Raw genomic sequence first — 26,318 nt, forward strand, 5'->3', positions numbered from 1 at the left:
CAGTTTCATATGAGCAGGAGTTCCATTATCATATGATGTGGTTCTGATTATTCACCAGTTTTCCTGCTGAACTTTGTTTTCAAATCAGAAGTTAATATAATTTCTTGTTTTAAGTAGGCTACATTCATTATGGATGTCTAATTTTCATTTACTTTTTTTTTCTCAACATTGTACATTTATGGGCATCTCAAATAATGTAACTTTTACACTGACTACATAAGGTAAAGTGAATGAGTGTTATGTTAGATATTTTCCACAATATATAATTTCACTGACATTGCATTTAATTTGCTAAACAGACCCTATTTATCCATTTGCATAGAAATTTAACACATATTATTATTGTATAATTAAAGAAATCTTACTGGCTTCTCAAGATGAAGTTGTTTGGAAAAGAATTTGATGCTATTGCGTTTCTAAAACTTTTTTACACCTCTTTTTCTCAACCATCAGTTCTTCACAGCCATCTTGTCAATCTATGGAATTTCATTTTTAAAATATAGGGAAAGAGAAATGAAAGAATATTCATTTGTAAATCATAATAATTTATCATTGCACATGCATTTTAGCAGTTTGCAACACTTTAGGGAGGCAGTACATCAGTTTCTGGGACTGAAAACATTGAAAAAAGGTTCTAGAAATGTACATCAACTAGTAATCAACAGTTTTATATTAACTCTTGTACATATAAATATTGAGTACATGTGTTAAAGGTAATTGGTTAACTTTCTAACACTGAAGCAGTATTCAGTTATGTATGAGATATCGATTTCATGAAGAGATGAGACAAGTATAATGATTTCAGGTTATCATATAGTGATAGTTTGAAATCTTTTGATATGGATCTTCTGAAGAGAGGGTTTCAGATAAAGGATTGAGATTTTTCAAGACTTTCAAAGGTTTGTAATCTAATAAGCTTAGGTGATGTTCTTATAGAAAAACTGCAGACATGAAAATTAAAGGACTTAAGAAATGGAAAACTTGTACACAATTCCAGTTAACTGTGTGTGCAGGTGGGGTCAAAGTACGCATTAAAAATGTGTACGTAAACAACTTTCTCATTAATATTTTTCAGTAAATTTGGTATTAAAACAAAGCTTATAATTCAAATTTGAATATAATGCAAGTTTTGATTTTTTTGTTTGAAATGTAAATATTTAAATAAATTCTTAATCTTCAGTTCTTTGTGTCACGTGATCCTTTGTGCTCTGAACTTTCCATTTTAGATTTTCTTTTTGCACTTATATGTGTTTAGCAATGTCTTCCAATTAGAATTGCCAAATATTGGTCAGAATCTAATGTAAGAACTTTCCATCTTTTTGTTTTCTGGGATATTAGTGATTCTACTACATTCACCAGAGAATTATTCTAACCTTTTCACATTTTTAAATTACTGATTTAATCATACTTATTAGCGGTACATGTTTATGACCAAAAGAAAAAGCATGTTGTGAAGTATGTGATTATAATATCGTTAAGTCAATTTACTTTGGTAACAGGCACTATTTCCCAAGGATATTGTATCAGTTGAAGACTAAAGTTGGTGCTACAAATAAGTAAAGAAAATTTTCAGTTTCCTTTATACATCAGTTAGAAAGCAAGATAAAGTATAGTAATCTTGGTGGCATTTTGTTTTAGTGTTTTAATTATTGTTTGTGTTTTAAAATATATATATGCAAAAACGGCTTGCTTCTATGTAAAATATTTTCTCAACCCAAACGAGCTGTTTTTGCATATATATATATTTCTCTACAAGTGGGTTTTCACTGATTATGTGTTTTAAAATGGTTACCTTACACTCTCCCCACTCCTGATGGGTGGTTTATTGTTATTTGCAGTAGATATGGTTCAAAGAGCAATAAAACAATAAAATTAATTGAAAACAGAGATAAATTGTTATGAACCTGAAACTGTTTAAAATAATTTTTTCAATACAAGCTGCAGCCATTCTGAAAATAAAAAAGACTAAAAAAGATTTGTTTTTGTTGTTGGTCAAATATAAAATTTTTCTTGAAAAACTTTTAAATTTAATGTAGGAGATTTTTGAGATGAAAATGAAATTTGGAAAATATAAAGGGAAAAACATTTTTCTCAACATCTTATTGATGTCTGAGTCAGAATGACTAAAGTAAATTCGGATTAAAATCTATAGTACAATCACCTTATTAAAAAATTTTTAATTTTTTGTGTATAGCATACTTGTAATGTTTACTAAAAGCTTATCAAATTTCATGAATATGTACGAAGTAAATTCAGAATTATAATGAACATTAATTCTTTGATACAGACTTATTTCAGTGGATCATACCTCTACAGGTTGAGCTAAGATAGTTATTTTTCTAATGGGATAGTTGTTAAGAATAATAATTAGACCTTACATTTTACAGAGCAGTTTGAGAAGAGACTGGGTGAATATATTAGAAATCAGGGTTGAATACAAGGAAAGAGATTTTTCTGCACATTATTTGTAATGAGTTAATGGTAGAGAAATAAATAACTGGAATACTGTTAAAAGTAAACATTCCTTCAGGATTTGATTGTTTAATATTAATGTAGTACATTTCTTAAATTAACATAAATATTAGATATTAAGTAAATTTTACATCATTCACAAAATAATGCATGTTTCTACCACTCTATCTGAATCACAATTATAATGCAAAATTACGTCTTTAAATGTTCAAGAAATAATACTACATGCAACTTTTCACAAAATATTTAATTTGTTTAGCCTTTTAACTCATTCTAGAGTTCAGCAAAGTCTGTAATTTAAGCTTTTTTGAGGAAAATCAATCCTGCCATATTGTTTAATCCACAGAGGAGAAAAATATGTATAATTATAGTGTTTTTATTTATAAAAGCACCATCCAATAAATAGTGTTGTCAGCTTCTAATGTCAGATTACTGCTGCTCGTATTTAGCTGAAAAGTACACATCTGACCAAACTTACTTGAATCTTGTATACATTACGTTGGATTGTGTGAGTTGCAGTCTTTATATTTCATACTTTGTTCAGTTTTACATATGCATTAATGATTTCAGAAGATTATTCATAATTTACAATGTGAGTCTGCATAACGTGAATGAAATGTGATTCACAATGTGAATCTGGTTAATATGAATCAAACATGATTTATAATGGGAATCTGGTTAAAATGTGTGACTTGTTATTTACAATGTGAATCTGCTTAATACAAGTGATTTGTGACTTTTACAACAATAAGTTTATCAGTTATATTTCAAAAGGGGTGCAGGAATAGTATGCTTCACTTTGTTTGAAAATTGTTCTTAGTGCTAAACAGAAAATCTAAATGATCTTAAATTATTTTAAGTATCATTAACCATAATAGAATTGTTTAAAAGTATATCTAATAGTGTGTGTGGTGTTAATTAAACGAATAAAATTGAAATTCATATCAGTCTTAGAATATCATATGATTAGTTGTTGTTTTGCAAAGAAATATTTACACAAAAATATATTGCTCATTTAGAGTGTGTAAACTAAGGTACAATAATTTTTTTTCTCTGAAGACATTTTTCAGTGGATCAAGAAAACTGAAAAGAATCAGTAAGCTTTATATTTTACATTCTTGGCACAGGAAATCACGGGAAAAAAATTGAGAAAAGTCAGTGAATTTTATGTGATTCAATAGTATTGCTTGGATACAGATGAGAAAAAAATAAATTGTTTGTGCCCATAAATTGTGTACGTGTCTTTCTCATTTATATATAACATTATGTAACAAAAATTTATTTTGTTCTCACGAGCTCAGTCAAAATAAGAGAACCACAAATTATCTCACATTAGTTTTTTTTGAACCTCTTGTTATTCAGTGGACCTATTCTATCCCTCTCAGGATAATCAGTTTGACCTAAATTTATCGCACAAATTTAGATTAAAGATTAAAGAAAACAAAAGGTTACAGACTTTATCAATATAAGTGTGTAGTTGATGAAGAAAACACGATCAAAATAAGAACACATATGAAGAGAATGACAGTTTAGAAGAGCTTGATTTATCTCGTGATGACGATGAAGAAATACTACAGACAGAAATCGAAACTCCAGAATCAGAAAAAAAGAAAATGTTGTATTAGGTGATGAAGTAATAACAGAAAAAAATCCCATTTAGTCGTAGCAGTACTGAAGGTAGTGCCACAGTAAATGAGGAGAATACCCCAAATATCCCAGTGACATCAGAAGTTGGGATAATGACCCATGACTATAACATTACCTCACGTGGTTCTATATCAACTCAACCTGAAGTGACCCCTACAACTAAGAGGAAATGAGTGAAGTTCGATCCTCAAGTAGTTGTATACAAACCCCAAAATGACGTAAATAGGGTTAATACTGCATCTCGTAAAGAAAGTGTAATCGATGATTTCAATAACACAATAAACTAATTACGATGTTGTAATTAAATAGGATAAGTTATGTAGATGTATATAGTCAATGTTATGTTATACGTATGTATATATATAAATCAAACATGATAATTATGTGTATCATTAGTAGATGTATCTATAGTTTTACTAGGATTCTTATATTACTGATATAAATCAGGAATGGACAAAATGTTAGTATTGTTCTAGTGAATAACAAGGTAGGTATGTTTTTTGTCTAAAAAGGCAATTTTATATTAGCCAGAGATAAATGGATAATTGTTAAAGATATACCTTTTCGACAGTACGATCGGTTACACTATGTAACACAAATTTTGTTCCTGAATAGTGTGTGTAATTTCGTAATTGCTTATGTTGTAAAAGTACAGAAAATGGTCATTATTCCCTTCAAACTTTGCTTTTGTGACCTGAGTAATGAAATTTAGAAATCAACCTATTTTCTATATAAAAACAGGCAAATTTGCACATTTTCATTTACATAAGGTATGAATAAAACAACATATGAATGAAGATTTACATGTATTTATACAAAAGTTATAGAAAAATGTTTAGAAGTGAGTAGTTATTCGAGATTTGTGACTGTAATGTAAATCAATTTCATGTATCAGCCCCCAAATATAAGCTCTCATCATGTTTTTGTTATATGCTCCTTGGTAGCAGCATTCAAGTCCAGTATGTCTTGGTGGAAGTGTATGCCTTGCTCCTCTGAGTATGTTTCCATGTTCTCCTTGAATTTATCAAGATGAGCATCAAGGATATGGACTTTCAGGGACATCTGCAGTCCATTTTGCCGTAGTTCTTCACAAGAGCTTCAACTTGTTCCACATAATTTTCGCCCTTGTGTTTGCCCAAGAAGCCCCGAACCACCGCGACAAAGCTGTCCCAAGCTTCTTGTTCCTTCCTACTTAGCTTTTTGGGGAATTCTGTGCACTCCAAGATATTCTTTATTTGTGGTCCAACGAAGACACCAGTTTTGACTCATAAGTTCTACAATATTCTTGAAAATTATTGTAAGTTTGATAAAATTCTCTATCAGCTACTCAGCACTGAATCTATCTGGAATACTTTGGAAAATGGGTAAATTTGAAAATTTTATTACCCAGGCCACAAAAGCAAAGTTTGAAGAGAAAAATATGTCTTTTCCATTTACTTTAAGCATAAGCAATTGAGAAATGACACTTTCTGCCCAGGAACAAGAAAAAGTAAAAATTCTGTTACATGGTGTGATTGGAATTTACCACTTATTTACTTGTAGGTATATTTTATCAATCTTGGGAATAAACAAAACTGATGTAAGCCAAAATTATTTTCTGTCACATGAGCAATCAATAGATTTATGGTCAAAATGAATTTAAAAGCATGTAGTAAAATAATGTGTAGCATACACTGGATGAGTAAGTAGTACTGTTAATGGTTGCAGTTATTTTATGTCAAAAACAAGTTTATTTCAATGTATTGTTTTCAACTCAGTTTTGTACAAAGGATATTTTATTATCTTTTCTATTTTTAGGGCTAATTTTTTATGCCACTACAAAATATTAATTGCAACACTATGGTAATGCTTCACTTTTCCTTGTTGACAATTAAATTAGTCATAATTTCCATATAATTATGCTCAGAGCATCTCAATGGTTCTGCTTGAATGAACATGGTGAACAAATTTATTATTCAAAATAACTGTCATGGTACCCCATGCAATGTCTTAACTATATAGAAAGGAGGTAGCATATTGTACCAGTACACACAAGAAGAAATGAATTTAATTGCACTTCACAAATAAAACTTGATAAAATATAGTGTTTAACATTATACATTAAGTTTTGCTAAATGACAGTCATGCAAACTAACTCATAATATGTAATTTATCTTATCTTTATTAAACCATGTACATGAATAGTGTTTTGGAACTTCACATATTATAGTTCAGTGATACATCAGAAGCATAAATAATATATATTGATCATAGAAAGGTTTGAAAAGTCAGAAACTTTCATTTTTCTCGGGTCGTGGAAATCAGGTGCAGAGTACGTATTTGTTTGTGATAGTTTACTGCTTTCCAGTGCACCCAAATGTCTAGTGTTAATGTTGCTGGGGAAAGTAGTATAGTTGTTGATGTTGATATGCAATGATAATTCCTTTCCAAGTTTTGTAAAAAGTATTTCATTACCAGTGTAGCAGCAGAAATGTAGATTGGTAAAGCTCTTATTGAAATTTGAGATAATGACATTCTCATGGTTTGCAGACTATGTCCAGGCAACTTGCTGAAGTGTTTCTGAGGGGAGTGTGTGAAAAGGCCTACAATACTTATCTTCCTATTGCAGAGAACCAAAGAGAAGAAGGCCCATGGAAACCACTAAAATACACAGGGCAAAGGTAAAGGTATTAATAAAGATTACTGATTGAAAACTTCCAAGTCAGGAGTTAATTTAATTATGCATGTGTGTGAGTGTTATATATGCATGTGCACATGATCATACAATTAGAGTTTTAGTTTAAGAGCTTTTGTTATTTTATTTTATTTCTTTTATAAGAACCGAGGTGGGGAGTTGCATATAGTAGAAATGTTAAGATGGTTTCATTTCTGCTTTAGGAGTTATAAGAACTTTTAAGTGTAACTGTTTTCCCACAACAGTCTGTAGACAGTGAAAGGTAGTATGAGTTGAGATGTTGTGGATGTTAAGTACTCAACTCCATGCCTTAAGTTGATTTTTACATGCCTGTTGGCTAGTTTAACATCAGAGTTTGAATTTTATGTAGCAGAAGGGATATCCTTAATGGATTTGGGAAGTATTATTACAAACATTATCTATTATGACTTTAAGGCGACAACTAGGATTTATAATTGATTCTTAATCTTCATAATACTTATTTTACATTAAGTTCATTATTTTTTATAGTGCTGATTTTAATTGTCTATTAATAATTAATGAAATTCATGATGTAAGAAAAAATGCATTGATTTAATAGGCCTTGCTACAAAATGGTAAAAACTACATAACCAGATCCTTTCCAAAAAATGCTCAGGTTGTAGAGTTTTTACCATTTTATAACAAGTAATGTAAATAATAGTATTGAAGCTATATGTTTTTCTTTGTTTGTTTTTTTAATTTTGTGTGAAGCTACACGAAGGCTAGCTGCGCTAGCCACCCCTAATTTACTGGTGTAAGACCAGAGGGAAGGCAGCTAGTCATCACAACCCACTGCCAACTCTTGGGTTACTCTTTTACCAATTAATAATGGGATTGACCATCACATTATAATGTTCTCACGACTGAAAGGGTGAGCATGTTTGGTGTGATGGGGATTTGAAGCCCTAGCTCTCGAATTATGAATCAGTTGCATTAACCACCTGGCCATGCTGGGCCTTAGCTATTTGTTTCATTTATATATATAACTTACGTGTGTGTGTGTGTACAATAAACAATAAAAATTAAAACAAGCTTTAAAATATGTATTTTTATACTGTTTTCATAGTAAGTGATAGCTGTTTATTTGCTCCTAATACTATAAATGACATCAATCACATACAAGCATTATAACAACAAACAAGGAAGATAGTGTTTGTATGTATTATCTATTAACTGTTTTGTTGTGTAACGTTATAATTCATGTTACATATAGCTGGACAAAGGGTATGTATTTAGTTACCTGTTTAACTTGTAGATGCATTTTGTAATGATTCAAAAAATGACAAATAAATTAACCAAGTGTTTCACCCTTGATTTATTTCTTTACCTGACTCACAGAGTAGTTTGAGTTGAATGTTAAAACTAAAATAATATATCTTTTTTATTAGTAACCTTTGAAATATGCAGTAATGTTCAGAGCAAAAGCAGGATTGTTTGTCTAAAACAGTTGCATCATATTCTATTACTTTTGAATAAAACTTTCTTTTTCAGTTTGTTTGTACCGAAAGATGAAAATGAGGAAATTTTATTGCTACTGTTCATTAGTGAAGCAATGGTAAGAAAATATTTACTTTTCTCATTAGTTCATAAAATGTTTGCACTCAGTTGTAAAGAGAAAAAAAGGTAATTAATTCAATAGAAGAACTTTTCTGTGTCCTAAGTTTTTTTTATCTGTTATCCTGGCTAAATGCAGTTATTTAGATCACAACTTTCTCTTGAATATGGTCCAATAGTTTGTATACCAGGTTATGGATCTGCTTGTCCATTGATTGCATCACATTACTGCACACCAGTAACAGTCAAATCCCACAATTTTTAAAAATAAGCATTGATGGTGGATGCTGCCTGTCAGCCTTTTCTCCAGTTTCATTATTCATAATTAGAAATAACTATGGCAAATAGTCCTTGACTAGCTCTGTGCAAATATATGAAAACAATGAACTAATTAATGGACATTATTGCATAATATACAGAATTGTAAAATTATTTTTAAAGTTGTGTTAATTGTCTTTCTTTTCTATAGTAATTTATTTTATTTTTTTCGACAGGCTGTGAGAAATGCTGTTTTAGACAGGTCTCCAGAGTTTAGAGATATCAGGATTCATTCATACCACAACGTAACAGCTGTTTATGATCTTCTAACTATTGCCCTGGCAAGAAGAGCTCAGTTCAGTGTGTTATGTGAGGTACAACTTTCTGAAACTGAAGAATAAACTTATTTAAATTTCGTTTGGCAACTTCTGTCAAATGTGAAAGTCTTGTGTACCTTCTTTATTGGAGCTGGACATTGAGTTGATTAATCATTATAATTTATTAACCCTTTCCAAACAGATCACAGTTCAAAACCCATATCATCGCATATGTGGCCAGGTAGTTAAGGCACTCGAATCGTAATCTGAGGGTCACAGGTTTGGATCCTAGTCGCACCAAACATGCTCGCCCTTTCAGCCATGGGAGCATTATAATGTGATGGTCAATCTCACTATTCAATGGTAAAAGAGTAGCCTAAGAGTTCGCATTAGGTGGTGATGACTAGCTGTCTTCTTTCTTCTCTTACACTGCTAAATTAGGGACAGCTGGTGCAAATAGCCTTCGTGTAGCTTTGTGCAAAATTCAAATCAAACCACATCATCACATTTGTTAACTTGTATTCATAATTTTATTGAACCTCTGTTTTATGAATTTATCTTCTTAAGTTTGATATCAAACTGGAGAATTTAATTTTAATTTTTCTGTTATACATTATTTAATTTAAAAGTAAATATTAAACAAACATACCTAAATGTCAATTTTTGTGTGTCACGTGTTATGATGAATGCAGTAATGATTCAAATTAGATGTTTGTGATATCAAATTTACAAAGTCTATATTTTGTCTGAATTAGAAACTCAATTTACAAATATTGACAAGCTAGAATGTAAAATAAAAACCATTTATCTTTTCAATTTGCTGAGCTATCACTATATTTAGTGAATCAAACACAGTGGTTCCCATTCACCTCTTAACATTTTTTGGAAACAGTTCCTATATACATACATACTGCTAGATATGACATGAATAACCAGTTAGAATGATTTTCTCAACCACTTTCAAATATAACTGTGTCCTTTCTTTCTTTTGAGACATACCTTTGATCTGGTAAGTTGAGTATTGAGTCTCTTCATGATTTCATATTTTTTTTTAAATTCAAATACATATTTGTTTTTAGATTTGATAAGCTATAATGGAGTTTTATGGTACCAGTGAAGTAACTTGTGATTTATTTGGTTATTCATATGTGTATATAAAATGTTGTTTCATATCCTACATATGTGAAACTTCTTAAGGCCTGGTAAGCTAATACAAGCAGCAACAAGTGTAGAAGTTATAACTAGAAGTGGTAATTGTTTACTTTATTTCTTTATTGACTGTTCTCTGTCTTAAATACAGTTAAGAACTTGTTCATGAATAGTAATTGTCTATAGACATATACAATTTATAATAATATAAATATGACTGTATTTTACCAACTACTAGTCCACTAAAATACAGCCATGGTAAGTCACTTTGTAAAAATTAAAGGTCGGTTTTATATTGTTGGATATGGTAACATGAGTGCATGTGTGGTGTGTCATTGTAACTTTTGTATTGTTAGCATGGCTGAAAGGTCAATATAATAAATATATGTAAATGTATAATGTTATGAGATTTAAGTTATTTTGTCTAAACATTATTTCGTTTTATAATCTGTAATCATTCTAGAATAAAAAAGGCATAAATTATATTAACTTCCTAATATTATATGGTGGTTATAAGATCAGTGAAATTGAATGAACTCATATGGAGATTTATTAGTGAAAATGACATGAACTGTAAAGTTTTTTTTTAATAAACATTTGATGAAACTACCTGGACAGGATAAGGATTTCACATGCAAAATTTGTAAATTTTCTGATGCACAAAACTATTTTTAATCTTAAAAATTACATTTCATAGGATAGGGAACATTAAAAAATAAAAAAGGCATGAGAAGTATTGATAGATTGTGTAACAAACCTTGAGACTTAATTTTAAAAAATTCTGTTTTGCATGTGAAAGTAATATTTACTGATAATCTGCCTAATTTTGTGAACTTATGATTATTAATTTAAAAGTAATAGAATGAAAATAATAACAAGTGCAAAATGTTTCACTTTGATGAGGTTGGGTAAAAGAGGATAATATTACTTGGGGTGGCATGGTGATTGTTGTATGGGATGTCACACCAAAGTAGTCTTTGAGTGAAGACTAATTCCACTAATCTCAATGTATGTGCATGGTCAGAACATACACTGTTGAGATGAGGTGTTCCATGAAACCACTTGTAGATTTTCCTTGCAGTGTTTTACTTCAACTAAATACTTTTTTCCAGAACATACTTTATGGATGAAACAAAGTAGGTTTACTGCCCATCCCTGGTGTCCCTTTGATTGAATAAATTGGGTGGACTGCTCTTCAGAATAGGAATTTTTGTGGTAACCCATTGCACTGTTGGCATTCATCTGGACTTTTCACCACATTCTCTCCTGTCTTCTAGTGGAGTATGAGAGTTTTTGCCACCTACCAGTTCCTAGCTACTGGGGTAGCAGATAATGGATGCAACTTCCTTAATGTGCTCAATTCCATTTAGTTGGCAGTAGATGACAAAAATCCTCCATTTGAATCATAGTCATATATAAAAGAGAGAGACTAGATCTTCTACATTACAGTTCATCCTTCTGGTTGGGATCTCTCATCCTACCATAAACTGAATATAAGTCTAATTGAATGGTTTTGGATTCATATGAGACCAATTAACATAAGTCCTCTCACACGTGCTGGTTGTGATTCTTCATATTACCTTGGTCGCACAATTTTGCTTCATATGCTTCACCTCTGTATGTGGGTTCCTGAGGTTGATATGCACATCAGGCTTGATTTGTTTCAAATCTGTTTTTGCTTGTAGGCTTGGTCAGTCATCCATGTGTTCCAGCTTCTGTGCAGTTCTTTCTGAAGGATGATGCTGCACAGTGACTGTAGTCCATTTGGCACTCTGCCTTAGTGAAATCTGGCCTCAGGTGGATTTGAAGCCAACCATCATACCAGCATTCTCTTCCTACCATCTTGTTGGTTTCCTGGAAGGCTAATTTTGGTTGTGGATTTGCACCAATGTGTCCTGTTTAGTTTACCAGTACAAAATTTTCCCTTTTCGTTCTACTCAATGTGGGGTTAACGACTGCCGATATTAATATCTCATTTACTGAATGTGCTCCTTATAATTTTCTACCATTTTTGTGACACTTACTACCACATTAGGCAAAAGTAGTATAGTCTCCCATGTTTGTTTCTATTCCAGTGGGGAATCACACTATGTGTGTTCTTTGGATACTTTCAAAGGATACTTATTTATATTCCTTGCAACAATCTCTTCTTCTTTTCAATGTGGGATTCTAGCTATTATGTAAATGAAGGTAAGGTACTGTGTCATAGGTTAATTTCTTACTCTGAAAATATATTTCCTGTAGTTATATACCTCCTTTAATACTTCTTCCACACTACCAGTGATTAATTTTTGCCTAATCTTGAAGGGATGGTTAGACTGAATTGAAAAGCGGAAGTAATGTGCATAAGGAGGGTTATTGCATGATAATTTACACATGAAGATACCATGAATCATGTTCACTGTGGGGTGTGTAGGAGTATCAAGGCTAGTAGGATGCATAAAAGTTGTGCTTATAGAGAGCAGCACTGAACAAGAAATGTGATAGGAGGTAAGTACTTATTGAAAATATATTTTCAGTGTAGGGAAATAATAACTTTCACCTTAATACAAGTTTCATATGAAGTTGCATATATAATACATTTTTTAAGTACAACAGTTTAGGATTAACTCTCTCAATATGGGCTCAGTTGATTTGACAACCATGTGATCTCTCTGTACTTATTTAAAATTTCTTTAAATTTATTATTTCAAATTTTTAATATAGTGTCACAAAATTTGGCATTCTTTCACATACAAAAAATATTTTTTGATGAACTATTTATAATAAAATAAATGTTTGTCCATGAATATATTGAGTATTTGTTTTGAATGGTCCACATGCAAAATAATTATCATGTAAAATTAAATTTACTTTTCCTCTTTTCAAACGTCTCAAACTTCCTTTATGTAATCCCTAAAACCTTCTAAACTCATTTCAAACATTTTTTTTAGCAAAACTGTGTAGTTTATCTGCTAATTTCCCTTACTAATCTCAATTGATCAATTTGACAAACCTTGTAATCACCGAATAAAATTGAAATAACTCAAAATTACCTTTTCTTTCTTTCCAGAATGGCTTCAGATTATAACATGATACTACATTTGTTTATCCTAAGTAGCTCTCAGTTTGTAACAGAAAACATTTATTTATGATTAAATGTTAATGTTTTATTGCACTTTGAACCATGTCTGCTAATATCCTTGCAATTATGTGTTGTAAATTACTTGTGGAATGTGTTGTTTTAGTTATGCTAATGAATTACATTACCCATAAGCTGCTGCGACTTGCTTGAATATGTGCCTCATGAAATATTATTGTAATATTTGTTTTACTTAATCTAACTTTAACTAACTTAGAGATTTCTATTTTTACATTTTAGTACCTTTTATAATTATAAATAAAGAATAAACAAGAAATAAAATATTAACTGGTCTTCTCTTTTTCCTGCTGTTGATTGTCAAAGAGAGTTAACCTTTTTTTTCTACAAATGGTAGTAATGCACTTAATAACTTTTATTTAATTAAGTAATACACCAAACAATATAGGCTAATAACATGCAAAATTTGGAAAAATTCTCTTCTCTTTTAAAATTATCCTGGCTTTCTAATTATGTGACAAGAGTCATTACAAATTAATTGAAGCTAGTCATTAACCTTTTTGCATTTGTCTTCTGAATGGAACTGACAATTAACCATTCAGAATATAGTGTTATGTTACTTTCATTTGATAGATGATCACTTTGACTTTTTATAGATTATAGGTAATGTATAATTAAACTTGAGAGAGAACTATTAACATATTATTTAGGTGTGGCAAGAGGGGTCTGATTTTCTATTTGATAGCTCTGTAACCAAAAAAAAAAAGAAAACTATAAAAAAGTATGGTTCGTCTGAGCAGTTACAATGTTATATAGAAGAATTCATGATAAATTGTTTACTTTTTTGGGGGGTTGATGTATAAAACAGGGAAGATGACATGCTAAGAGTAAATGTGTCACACTAGGGGAAGTTCAGAATTTTTTTAATATTGCTTTGTAGAATTAAGAACTTATATATTATTAAAATATAAATTATTAGCTAAGATTTTGTGCTCTCACTGCTATAACATATTCAAGTAGTAGTTTTAATAAAATTTTGAATGTAAGATACAAACCTTGTGTCATACACAGTAAAAGATGCTTGTGACAACATTATGGTTAAAAAGTAAATTTATGTTACAATTTCTGAAGACATTTGTCATATTAAATGAAAGGTAAATCCAAACTTTGTTTAAAAAAAGAAGAAATAGGAAGATAGTGTCTTGAGTAACATCAATTAGCAAATTACACTTTACCTAGTTTTTTTGTATGTGTAATATACTTTGCCCCAGTTAAAGTTTTTTAAACACAAAGGAAAGAAAATATATGTGAGTGTTAGGCTTAAATTAAAATATTTACTATCAGTACTAGAACTTGTCAAATAAAAGTTCTTTGATTTAGTGGTTGTAAAATTACCAGTAGGGTGTGGAAAGAACTGACCAGTGCTTTTTCAAAATGATTTGATATTTTCTGGTAGAAAGCAAGTTGTACCAGTTACTGCAGGATTTCTTTATTTAAATAATCACCAGTGTTGTTGTTGTTTTGATACTGCATAGTGGTTTAATGTTGTATTTTCATTTTTCCTTTAATGTCTATTCCCAAAGTTATTTTGGTCTTGAGTAAAAGTAAAAGTGTATTGACAAAAAACAATCTCTAAGCCAAACAGTTTTGTTGCATCTTCAGCAATGAATGTTTCTGGTGGAATTTTGAAACCCATTGAACAGGAAAGTCAATAACAAAATGATTCAAGCTTCAAGGGCCTCCTCAAAAAATGTAAAAGTAATTGATCGATAACTGGTTTGCAGGTATTTATATAGATGTATGTGTGAATTAATATATTATGTCTTTGATTTGTATCTCATATGAATGGGTGTATTTCTGATTGTTGTTGGTGGTGTTTTTTTTTGCAGTCTTTTGAAGGTGCAATGAAATTTTCCTTTGAGGAGTATCATATCTGGTTTCAATATGCTTTGTCACTAATTTCTGCAGGAAAGGTAATTAGGTGCAACTTTATATTCTGTGGAAGACTTTGGTTGTAAATTAACTTAGGTTTTTGCAAGAGTTTGCTTTATGATGTTACTGTTATTCAAACATTAAAGGGAATGTGAGCTTATGTCATTGCTTTAATTACATTTGTAATAACCATAAAAATATTGATATTTTTCTGCATCTTTGCTCTCAGCATTTTTTCAGAAAGCAAAATCACACTACATTTTTGGTACATACAGAATGTTTTATCATGAATAAGGTAGGATAAATAAAATCTCATCATATTTTTGACTAACATAAAAATTAGTGGATAACAGTGATTGCAGAATAGCACACACACTTTCTAATTAACAAATGAAAAGGATTTTTTTCACTCCATTTTTACTCTGTTAGTCTTTTGGAAACAAGAGAATTTAATTCAAAAGTTTTTTTGTTTTTTTATCATCCAAGTAGTGAGAGAAATTGGTTAATCCTTGAAATATTTATATTTATTGGCTTCTGTGAGGTTTTTATACTTATGTTCCTGATGAAATCAGAATATAAATTTGAAACTTAGTTTTACAAGATAATTTTAGCTTTGTAAGTTGATTAAAACCAGGTACATTTGACAGTGTATGTCTTATTTATGTCATAATGATATAATCTTGTTCTTGCTTTACTAAATTAATGATGTTAATAAAACACTTGAGTTCAAGTAAATCAATTAAACAGTGAACATTGAAATAACTCAGAATATTTTTCATAAAGTATGCTGTGAGATTTTTATTGAAATGTTTAATTAGTTATTAAAAGTGTTTTCATTGGTAATAAGCTTTGAAAATAAAATTGGAAAAAAAAAGATTAAAAATGATCATATGTAACCCAAAATATCAAAGATTGAAAATGCTATTTATATACCATACAAGTAATCTCTTCCTCAGCATGGTCAAGGATACCTAGTTTTACAAGAATGTGCTCAACTACAGCCATCTGGAAGTCTTCCTTCCTTATTGGCAGCAAGACTATGCTACGAACATCTAGGCCAACCAGAACAAGGACTCAAAATGGCTCAAGAAGCTTTGGAGCGGGAACGTTCACATCCTCAGGGTCTTTTGTGCCGTTGTTACCTTGCTGTTGGACTTGGGCATCATATTCTGGCAGAACAAGCAAGACCACAGCCAAAGAAACAGTCAGTTAGAGCCAAAGCCTTTGAAGCCTTTCTAAAGTATGTAACACAATTGACAAGTCATTTAGAGTTGTAGGATATATAATGTCTTGATTGCTATGATTAAAAGATTTTACAAACTAATTACTTGCAGATCATATCAAATGAAATATTAGTTATACAGTAGGACTTAATACATATAGATCTTTGAACTTTGTTGGCTTTTTGCTGATCTTATTAAACTCTCTTTAACATGTTAGCTTTCTGTTGATCTCATTATCTTATTTGTTGGGACATCATTTACTGCATTTGTTACAGAATTTTAGTGTCTCAAATTCAATATTTTATTAAACTAATTTTTTGTTTGTGTTATTCCAGCTAGTATAGCAGACAATTGTAACTAATAATCCATACTTTAATAGCATATAAATTTTACATTTTTAATTTTACAAGACAATATTTTAAAAAATCCCAAATTTCCCCTAGTGTGAAAAAGGTGTCAAATATTCTATAAACATTCTATCTTCTCTGTTTTGTTCAACACTTCTCAATATTTACAAAATTCAATGTAAATTACTCACTATAAAATTGTAATTGCTCAGATAAATCATAATTTTTATTGCTTTCGATTTTGTTTAGTTACAGAGCCATCAAATAGAAAATTGGACTCCTCTAACCAAACCTACCTGAAACATCCTCTTTTTTTCAGGACTTGCTGATAGTTTTATCATACATTTAATTCTATATTATTTATAACCAATAGAAAGCCAAGTTTTTATATATCAAATGATGTGTTATATTGCCTTGTTTTCTGAACAGATAATTGTCAATTTCTTTTTTTAGTACAAGCTTTATTCCCACAGGACAGATAAGGATGAATGTATAATAGCTCTTATCTCATAGTTAAAGAATAGAAAAATTGTGATAGTTAGAGGAAACTGTCTGCTTTTTGCATATAATTATTCTATATTATTTGGTGCATTATTTAATTAAACAAAAATTTTGTGCATAACTCTCAGTAATATAAAAAACAAAAACTACAGTTAAGTGTCATCAACAGGAAAAAAAAACAAGGATAAGTTATTTATTTCTTATTTATTATTATGAAAGTAACTTAAATGTAAAACCAAAAATCTGTTAAGTTAGTTAAGGTTAAATAAGGTAAAATGAATAATAATAAAAATATTTCATTAGGCATGCACACGAGTAGCTGGAGTAGCTCATGAGTATTGTAATTTGATAGCATAATGTGAGCTGTACATTCTCCAAGTGATTTATAACTTATAATGGTGTGAATAGTTGTTCGACACAGTCAAACAGCAATAAAACAATAAAATTTAATTATATCAAGTCATCCGTTAAGTAATGAAAGATTTTAGATTCAGAAGAAAAGAAAGGATTTCAAACACTTTTGATGTTATTTGATCAATAATCTAGGTTCCATTATTATTAATTACTTCCTGCCAATGATTCACCAGCTTCTGAATACCATTTCTATAAAAATTTTGGGGTTTGGAGAAAAAGAATGTATAGAGGGTAGTTTTGGCATCTTCATGTGTTCTAAGCTCTTTTCCATCAAGATAGTTCTGCAAACTTTGGAATAGATGATAATCGGATTGGGCAAGGTCTGGAGAATAAGGAGGATGTGGAAGTTTTTCCCAGTCTTGCTCTTCAATGTTTGCAGATGTGATCCTTGCTGTATGGTGCCTGGCATTATCCTGATGTAACACACCACCTTTATGGTTGATCGAAGCAGGCCTCTTTTCTTTCAGTGCAACATTTAAGCAGTCTAACTGTTGACAATAGAAATCTGATGTAATTGTTACATTGAGTGGCAACAACTCAAAGTGGATCACACCAACAATATCCTGCCAAACACTTAACAAAACTTTCCTAGGGTAGAGGTCCATTTTGGGTTGTGCTTTATCCAACTTACTTATTGGAGAGAGCATCCTTGTTGACTGTTGTGTGGAAATGACTGGATCTTTCAGCAGGACAATGCTGCAATCCACTTTCCCCCCAGACAAAGGACTTTTTCATGGCAAATAATGTGATTCTTTTGGACCATCCAATGAGTTTGCCCCCAAACTGAACCTCGTTGAAAATGTTTGGGGGTGAATGGCAAGGGAAATCTATAGAAATGGATATCAATTTCAAATATTGCACAATCTTCATGAAACTATTTTCACCACTTGGAATAACATTTTAGCCAGCCTTTGGCAAATGCTTATATCAACCATGCCAGAGCGAATGTTTGCAGTTATTCGCAATGACAGCTGTGCAACTCACTTCTAAGATTTCTTGTTGGGCATTTCCTACCCTGTTTAGGACTTCTTTTTGGTATGGTCTTAAACTTTTGGCCAGCTAGTATTTAGGCTAATTTCATAGTGTTCACATTTTATCTATTAAATGCTAAAAAAGTTTTTATTTTTATTTTCCATTTTCTTATTTTCAACTTTTGAAGCTCTACTCAAATAAATGGTTAAGTCTAACAATGCAAAATGCATATTTTTTCTTTATGTTCATTGGCCTTAAGATTTTGGCCAGCAGTGTACATACAAGTCTCTGCTAAGTTAGATGTTGAATTGCTTATCAGACTGTGTGTCTTTATAAGATATGTTGTTCAAATAGTTTGTCTTGATGTCAGTTGTGTTTCCATGGGAATGGTATTAGGATTTCCACTTGCTGTGATCATCAAATGCATGGTAGAGTGCATTCTTTAAATCTTACTGCAGTTCCTCTACAGAATTACTATTTTATGCATTGTGCTAAATATCTCCACGAGCACAGTTTTTAAATCTCAGTATTCTGTCTTTGCTCAAGTGTTTATAGTTTTCTGCACTTTCTCTTGCTATTTGGAATAAAGTTTTTGTGTATTGTCATAAAGTGTGATTAGTACATTCCATTTTGTCATCATTCTTGCCATAAGACACACGCTTCATAACTTCTTTATGTACAGATGAATCACCATCACCAATTATTTTCTTATATTGGAGTTTATATATCTCTTCTGACTTTTGAAATCCTTCTATAATTATGTCAAAATTCATTACACTGGAAGACCCATTCCAGTTTCTGTATCAACTGTGCTTATCTGTTCTTTCTTTGTTGCTACTGTACATACACAACAAAATTTATTTCTTACACCTAAGAACAAGTTTTTTGTTCTTTGACCAATAATAACCATTACTCCCATGTTGCCTGTGTATCTGTGTCCATAGCTTCTCTTACTCCATTTTCCATCAACAATTACAGTAATGTATGAAAGTCTATCCATGACCATATCAACAGCTTATATTGGAAGACATTTTTCTTCACAACCTGCTGTTTTAAGTTGCTTATGGAGCAGTACTTCTCATTCTTAAGCCAGAAAAAAAAGATGAAAACGTTTATTGTGCAACCAACTTCGTGTTTGGCTTATGGACAAAATAATGTAGACAAGAGCTACAAATAGTGAAATATAATTTCTATGGTTTGACATATATAAAATTTATTAAATTCCAATGAAACCTGTACATTTCTACATGCTAAGTAATTACCTCACCAACTTTTTTTCTTCGCACTTCTAAAAAGTGTTCAAACAAGGTACATTCATAACATAGCACACTTCTTTCAATGATGGCAGAATATTTAAAAAGAAAGAGTATTTAGCCTAACTTTCACCTAAACCAGCTGTCTTTTGAACAAAAACAACCATGGTATAGGTAAACAGCCACAAGGTAAAGGAGAATAGCCAATGATTAGAAAACAGAAAGATTGTTGTACAGTAGCACAAGTATAGTTGACAAGTTAGTCTCAACAAAGAGACAGAAGAAACTAGTTGTATAAAAATGAATAATAAAATAAAAAGAGGAAATATGGAACTTGACAAAAAATTTATCATGTTCTGAATCACTTTTCACAAACTGAGATTTGACTAGCCCTCACTTTGAGAACTCTCATGAAGGGTTTTAACTAATCATTTTTTTAAGACCTTGTATGCTTGTTTTCCATAGGTATTTTATTAATGAGTGATTACAGATGTATGTAAAGTCTGTGTATGGTTATAGTTTACACAAGTTTCACATAAACATGAGCTTTTGTGGATTTTTTTTTTTAATATTGCCTTGTATAATTAAGATCTTAAATGATATACTATTAAAATTTTGATTATTGGTTAAGATTTTATGCTATACTGATTGATATAAGATAAGCAAAAAGTAGTTTGATAACATTTTGAATGTGAGGTACTTGAACGTTGTATCATGCAGAAAAGGATACTCAGGATGAGAGGGTTAAAGGTTTGTGGTATTAAATCTACAAAGGCTTTGAAATAATACAAAGAGGTCATGTGGTTAGTCAAATTGACCAAGCCTGTACTGAGAGAGGAAAGTTGACAACTTTGTTGGGTGTCAGCTGATGTTATAAGGCTCTCTGAAATATGTTGACTTTAATTATCTTACCATTGTTTGTTTGTTTGTTTGTTTTTAATTATTATCTGTCTGTACCATGCTTTAAACTGTCAAATAAATGACAAAAGGTTGAGGTCCCACTAAAGATAAGCTGCATGACTTTTCTGTGGGTTTGGCCACAAAATAACTTTATTGTTACAGTAGAGTGTTTGTTTATAGTGCCTTTTGTTTTTGATTAGTAACTTGACAACTTTTGCTTTTCTTGTAGAGCTCAATCTTCTGACCCAAATGATCATTTACCCGAGTTTTATCTCGCTTTGCACTATGCACAGGCTAGACAGGTATGTTAGTATCCTAAGAAAATAACATTAGTTATTCCTTAAAGTGTAACTCCTGTGTTTACACTTCTGTGGAAGTGAAAGAGACATTGTAATATTGCAATTATTACAAATAGAATCTCTGAAATGCTACTAAAAAAATCTGTTAAGAAATTTAAAATATGGTCACATTATTATTTTTTTCTTCTTCTTCCAGCAAATATTTGAAGATTCACAGTGAAATTTTATGAAAGAAAAAATTATTTTATGGAGGTTATTCTTCCTGGTGTCCTAATGATTTTTTCATGCTTTGCCAACTTTCAATAATCAATCTATGACTTTAAAGTGTGATACATACATTGTAAAAATATATGATCTAGTGATGAGACAATAAGATGTAGTAGCTGGACCTATAGAAACTTGGGATGCTTTGTAACTGAACCTATAGAAACTCAAGATGCTATGTAACTTGACCTATAGAAACTTGGGATGCCGTGCAGTTGGACCGATAGAAACTCAAGATGTCACATTGCAAGCAGTAAATAGAATACAACAAACAGATTAAATATTAAATTCACATTATTTAATGAATGTGTATACAATTTGTGTTGTATTTCTTAAGGTCTCAACCATTGTGAAATCCAGTTGTTCTGAAGCCTTCTTTAGTTGAAGATTTTATAAACTTAATACTTGGATTCTCAAATCCAAAGATAAGTGTCATTAACATCCAGGTTGTTAGCCAATGCAGTTCATCAAAGTTTCAACACCAGTATATTCACATCACTAATTATGAAAGTTTTAAATAGATGAACACTCTTCTTGCTTACTTTTAATTGCTGTTTTACATTCTATGACTTCAAAACATATGATATGCAAAAAGTTAGCTAAGATAAAATTAAAAGCAAAAATTATGAACAGATAGATTATATTACTTTTTTTACATTATGTAATTAGGCACTTGAATTTGGTGTAAGATTATTTAACAATTGCAGATTTAATTAAGGTCATATTTTGGACTTTCTGTCAAAAACTTAACTGTGTGTTATTTTTTGTAAATTATATAAATAGCACTTTAATATTTCTTTTGGGCAGTTACAAATTTTGGGATTTTTTTTCATTTTCTTTAAGGTAAATTAATTTTTTACATGTATCAGTTAACATAAAAGAATGATGGGCCCTGAACTTTTGTGTCTTGCTTCTTTTGACTGTTAATTATTAAGAATATTTGTTTCATATACATAAGAAGTAAACAAATTGTGTGTATGTATGTTAAATATTAATCACTTTTATTTTAAAAGTTCCAGGTCATGTATGGTATTTTTGTTGGTTGTCATGTCCCTCATGATTCTTCTGAATTAAACTTATGATGTTGGAAAAATAAAGGTTTTACTAAGTTGCTGCTTTTAATTAAGGCTACAGACTGAAAATATAGTAATTCACATTTGAATTGAAGATTTGTTTCTACAGTTAACTGAGGCTGTTCAGCATGCTAAAATGGCCCTTCACCTGAGATCAGAACATATTGGCTCTCTCCATTTGCTTGTTCTGCTTTTGTCTGCTCAGAAGCAATACTCTGAAGCTCTTCAGCTAGTAGAAGCTGCCTTGGAAGAGTATCCTGGTAACTTGAAGTAAGAGAAAGGGTTGAATCAGACTATCTCAACTTAATTTTGTCAGCATGAGTAATTAAATCTAGCTCCACTGTTAAATATGCCAACTTTATGCTTAAAACATATTTACAAAAAACAAAAGATGATAATATTCACATATCAGTGTAAGTTTTTAGTAATATCAACAGTACAGCTAAGGAAAAATATAACTTATACTTTCTAATTAGGATTAATGAAAGTTATTCTTCAATAAATAGTTTGTTAGCTCATCAGAGTTACCAGTTATTAGGCCATATATGGTGGGTATTCAAATGTGTTTTTATATATATATATTGGTCAACTTTTAATCTGCATTGTTCTTTCCTCTACAATGTTTCTATGGTCTTGGCAAATGATACTAAATGAATTATACAAATTTCATATACACTAAGTAATTTTCATAAATCAAACATTTTAGTTCTGATTCATGTTTGTGAGCAATTTCTTATTATTCAAATATTAGCTTATGGGCTCTTGGTTAAAATTATGATTCATTACTTCTCTATTTTAATATTTTGTAAATGTTATTAACTAGTCATTGTGTAATTTTTCTCACTAGTTTACTGTATACCAAAGCTTACCTGGAAGAACATTGTATGGGTGGAGATATGGCACTTCTGACTAGTAAGGAAATGCTTCAACATTGGAAAGTGCTTTACGATGAGGAGTTAAAACGGTGAATGCTGCTTTATATTATTATCATTGCTACACTTCTTCCTATAACATTTTACATGTGATCAATCAGATTCAAGTGAGAGTGCTAGACATTCCATTCACTAATTATCCTCTTTCAGGTAGTTGCTAAACAGTTGGGCATGGAGGGGTAGTGTATATCATCCACCAAAGAGTTCTGAAAATTAGAATTCAGGCTACTTTCAAAGAACAATGGAAGGTACATCACAGGTGAAACATCACAATTTTATTAATCTTCATATCTAGTACAATAGAAACTTAGTGGAATGCTTGAGTCAGCCAGTTGTTAATACTTTGTGTCCCTCTTTTGTTTTAATAAATGCAGGCATTGTTGCAACATATTTAGTCAAAGTGTCTTTTGTGCTTTGCTAGACACTTCCATAAATTTCTTTGGAAGTAACTTTTGATTTGTCAAGTTTTTGATCTATCATATTCCAGGTCTACTCAATTGGATTGAGAATGGGGCTCTTTGGGGGCCATTGTATCATTTGAATTCTAGCAGCTTTTTTCTTAGATAAATAATTTTTGCACAGGTTGGATGATTGTTTAATGTCATTATCTTTGTTGTAGAATCCTTTACCAATAATATGCAAACTGCTGGGTATATGAAAATGGATCAGTATCTGATAGAACTTGTGCTGGTCCATTATAACATTTATTTTGCAAATATCTCCTTTTGCCTCAGCAGAAAATCATCCCTTACATGATCAAATATTCCTTTCACATTGAGTATTTTTGATACTGGGATTGGGACACCTTTCTGTCATTTGGTATATGGTGAGATCAGTGGCAGATTTCCTTCTGTCCCAAAGGCTGCATAAATGAAGATGCTTAACATCAGTATCATTAAGTTTAGGTATTCTATCTCATCCATTTATATTTTTAAAGTTACTCTTCTTGGTCTCACAATATGGAGTGTACTTGACAGTGTTTGAGGAACATTTCAAGTCTGCAGAAATTTGAGTCCAACCAGCATCATGCAAAGCTTTATTAACAATTTTCTATATTCTTTGAGCTGTGGCATGATAATAAAACTTAATATGCAGCATTAAAAACTGTTTTTATTGAGGTTTATTGGTGAAGTACTATTAAATTGATTTCTTCTAGCATATACTGGTACTATATTCTAGCTAATTACTGTATAGTTAAGACAGTGCATAGCTTACCATGACAGTTATTTCACACCCCAAATTTTATTAGTATGTTCATTCAAGCAGAATCCTTATAACATACACTTGGTACATGGTTTTGGGAATCCTAAAGAATAATAAGTATTTTCACCCTGGCTTATGTGAGTGTCAACAAGGATCAGTGAAGCATTACCATAGTGTTGAGATTTACATTCCTTAATGGCATGGAATAATTAGTTCCATAAAGTGAAAAGAATAACAAAAATATCAGCTTGTCCTAACAATTTTGTACAATACTATAGTTGCATATTGCAATACTGATGATTGTAACACTACATCATCATGTCCTTTGTCCAATTATTATATCACCACTGCCATATGTGTGTCTTTCATCTATAATGCTTTCCAAACTGTATATACATCTTGTGTGGATATAATGCAAAACATGATTCATTTATGAGTAAAACATTTGATCGATCTACATGTTCTTGACTTCTCCCCAAAGATACTAACCTGTATGAATAAGATAGAAAAGAAAACATGCTATTTGTCATCCAACATGAAGACCAATCATTGTGAAACCTGGTTCTGTTTTCTTGGCTATCCATTCAATTGTTACTCTGAATGATTCATTTTGGGAGCTGAGGCTGTTTCAAGCCTGGACAGCTGTGCAGGTTTTTTCCCACTGTGGTCTTACCCTTCCCTGTTCAGGGCTCAAGCTGACTGTATTGACTGTCTGAAAATAAGGCTACATCTGTTGTTAACCATACTTTTCGAGAATGGAAAATTCATTGTGTTTCCTTCACTTTTATATGTAATGAAATGTGCATCAATTACATAACTGAACTCCTTGATTTGCATAAAATTGAAATCAGGGTTGCCATTCACATAACTTTATGACAATAGAAAAATATTATTATGCTTTGATAAATCTGAAAATAGGTGTAGGAAACAATGTAAAACACTTATGAAGTAGACGTAGGGCATCTCACCAAAGAAAATAAAGTTTTATTCATAGTGATAAAATTTAATAAATTAACTTCATACATAGAAGAATTCCAATTTCAAATCAAATACATTAAATTTATTTTCATAATTTTTATGGTTAAGTTACAGTAAATGCAATTCATTAATAACATTTATATTCACTTTGCACTGTTCTGTTCAAACAGTCTTTAACCTTTAACTGAAATATTATTGTGTTTGTTTCTTTCTTGTTTTGTTTCAGTGACATGAGAGACAGCATACAAAGAGTAGCCAGTGAAAGTCGGAGCATGTTCCAAGTATATTCTTCAGAATTTTCTGATAGAGATTCAGGTAAGGATTTACATATATATACATATAAACTGATACATTATATATTTCAAAGTAAGGTTTTCTCTTTTGGTTTTTTCTTATTGGTTCCAAGTTATTACTATATATTTTATCTTAATGGCATATCTTGTCCTGTGCTGAAGACTACCTAATTATGTACACACAAAACTGTAATTTCTTATGTTAATACCAATGCTGTTTACATAGTTAAAGATTGTAATTTTTTTCCATTAATAGCAAGTGTAAGCAAACTCTAAAATAGTAAATATTATTAAATTGCAATTTTGGAAATATCAGCAATAAACCAACAATCAGTAAGAGTAAAAGTATTGAAGGTAACAAAGTATCATTAGTGCTTTTATGTTTTTCAGTATCTTGCCATTTGTTTGGACCTTGTTTGAGAACTGATTAAAAACTACTGTATGTTAGTGATAATACAAATGTGATAGCACTTGTTAGCTTTTATGTCAAAAAGTACAAGTCATAAGTAGATAGCACTAATGTGTACATCATAATCTGTGACAGAGTTATAAACAACACTGCA

At 30.8% G+C, this 26,318-nt stretch overlaps 1 protein-coding gene across 1 annotated transcript in view; it reads left to right on the top strand.

Moving 5' to 3' along the window:
• Positions 1-26,318, top strand: part of LOC143230666 (tetratricopeptide repeat protein 7B-like) — an 87,526-nt gene that overhangs the window by 34,782 nt on the left and 26,426 nt on the right. The window contains 9 exon segments of the mRNA XM_076464588.1: positions 6,649-6,779; positions 8,306-8,369; positions 8,863-9,000; positions 15,061-15,144; positions 16,060-16,343; positions 20,943-21,015; positions 22,459-22,619; positions 23,197-23,313; positions 25,689-25,777. Of these exon segments, the coding sequence (XP_076320703.1) occupies positions 6,649-6,779; positions 8,306-8,369; positions 8,863-9,000; positions 15,061-15,144; positions 16,060-16,343; positions 20,943-21,015; positions 22,459-22,619; positions 23,197-23,313; positions 25,689-25,777 (1,141 nt within the window).

The sequence above is a fragment of the Tachypleus tridentatus genome, chromosome 10, assembly GCF_004210375.1.
Source record: "Tachypleus tridentatus isolate NWPU-2018 chromosome 10, ASM421037v1, whole genome shotgun sequence".
Classification (NCBI taxonomy): Eukaryota; Metazoa; Arthropoda; class Merostomata; order Xiphosura; family Limulidae; genus Tachypleus; species Tachypleus tridentatus.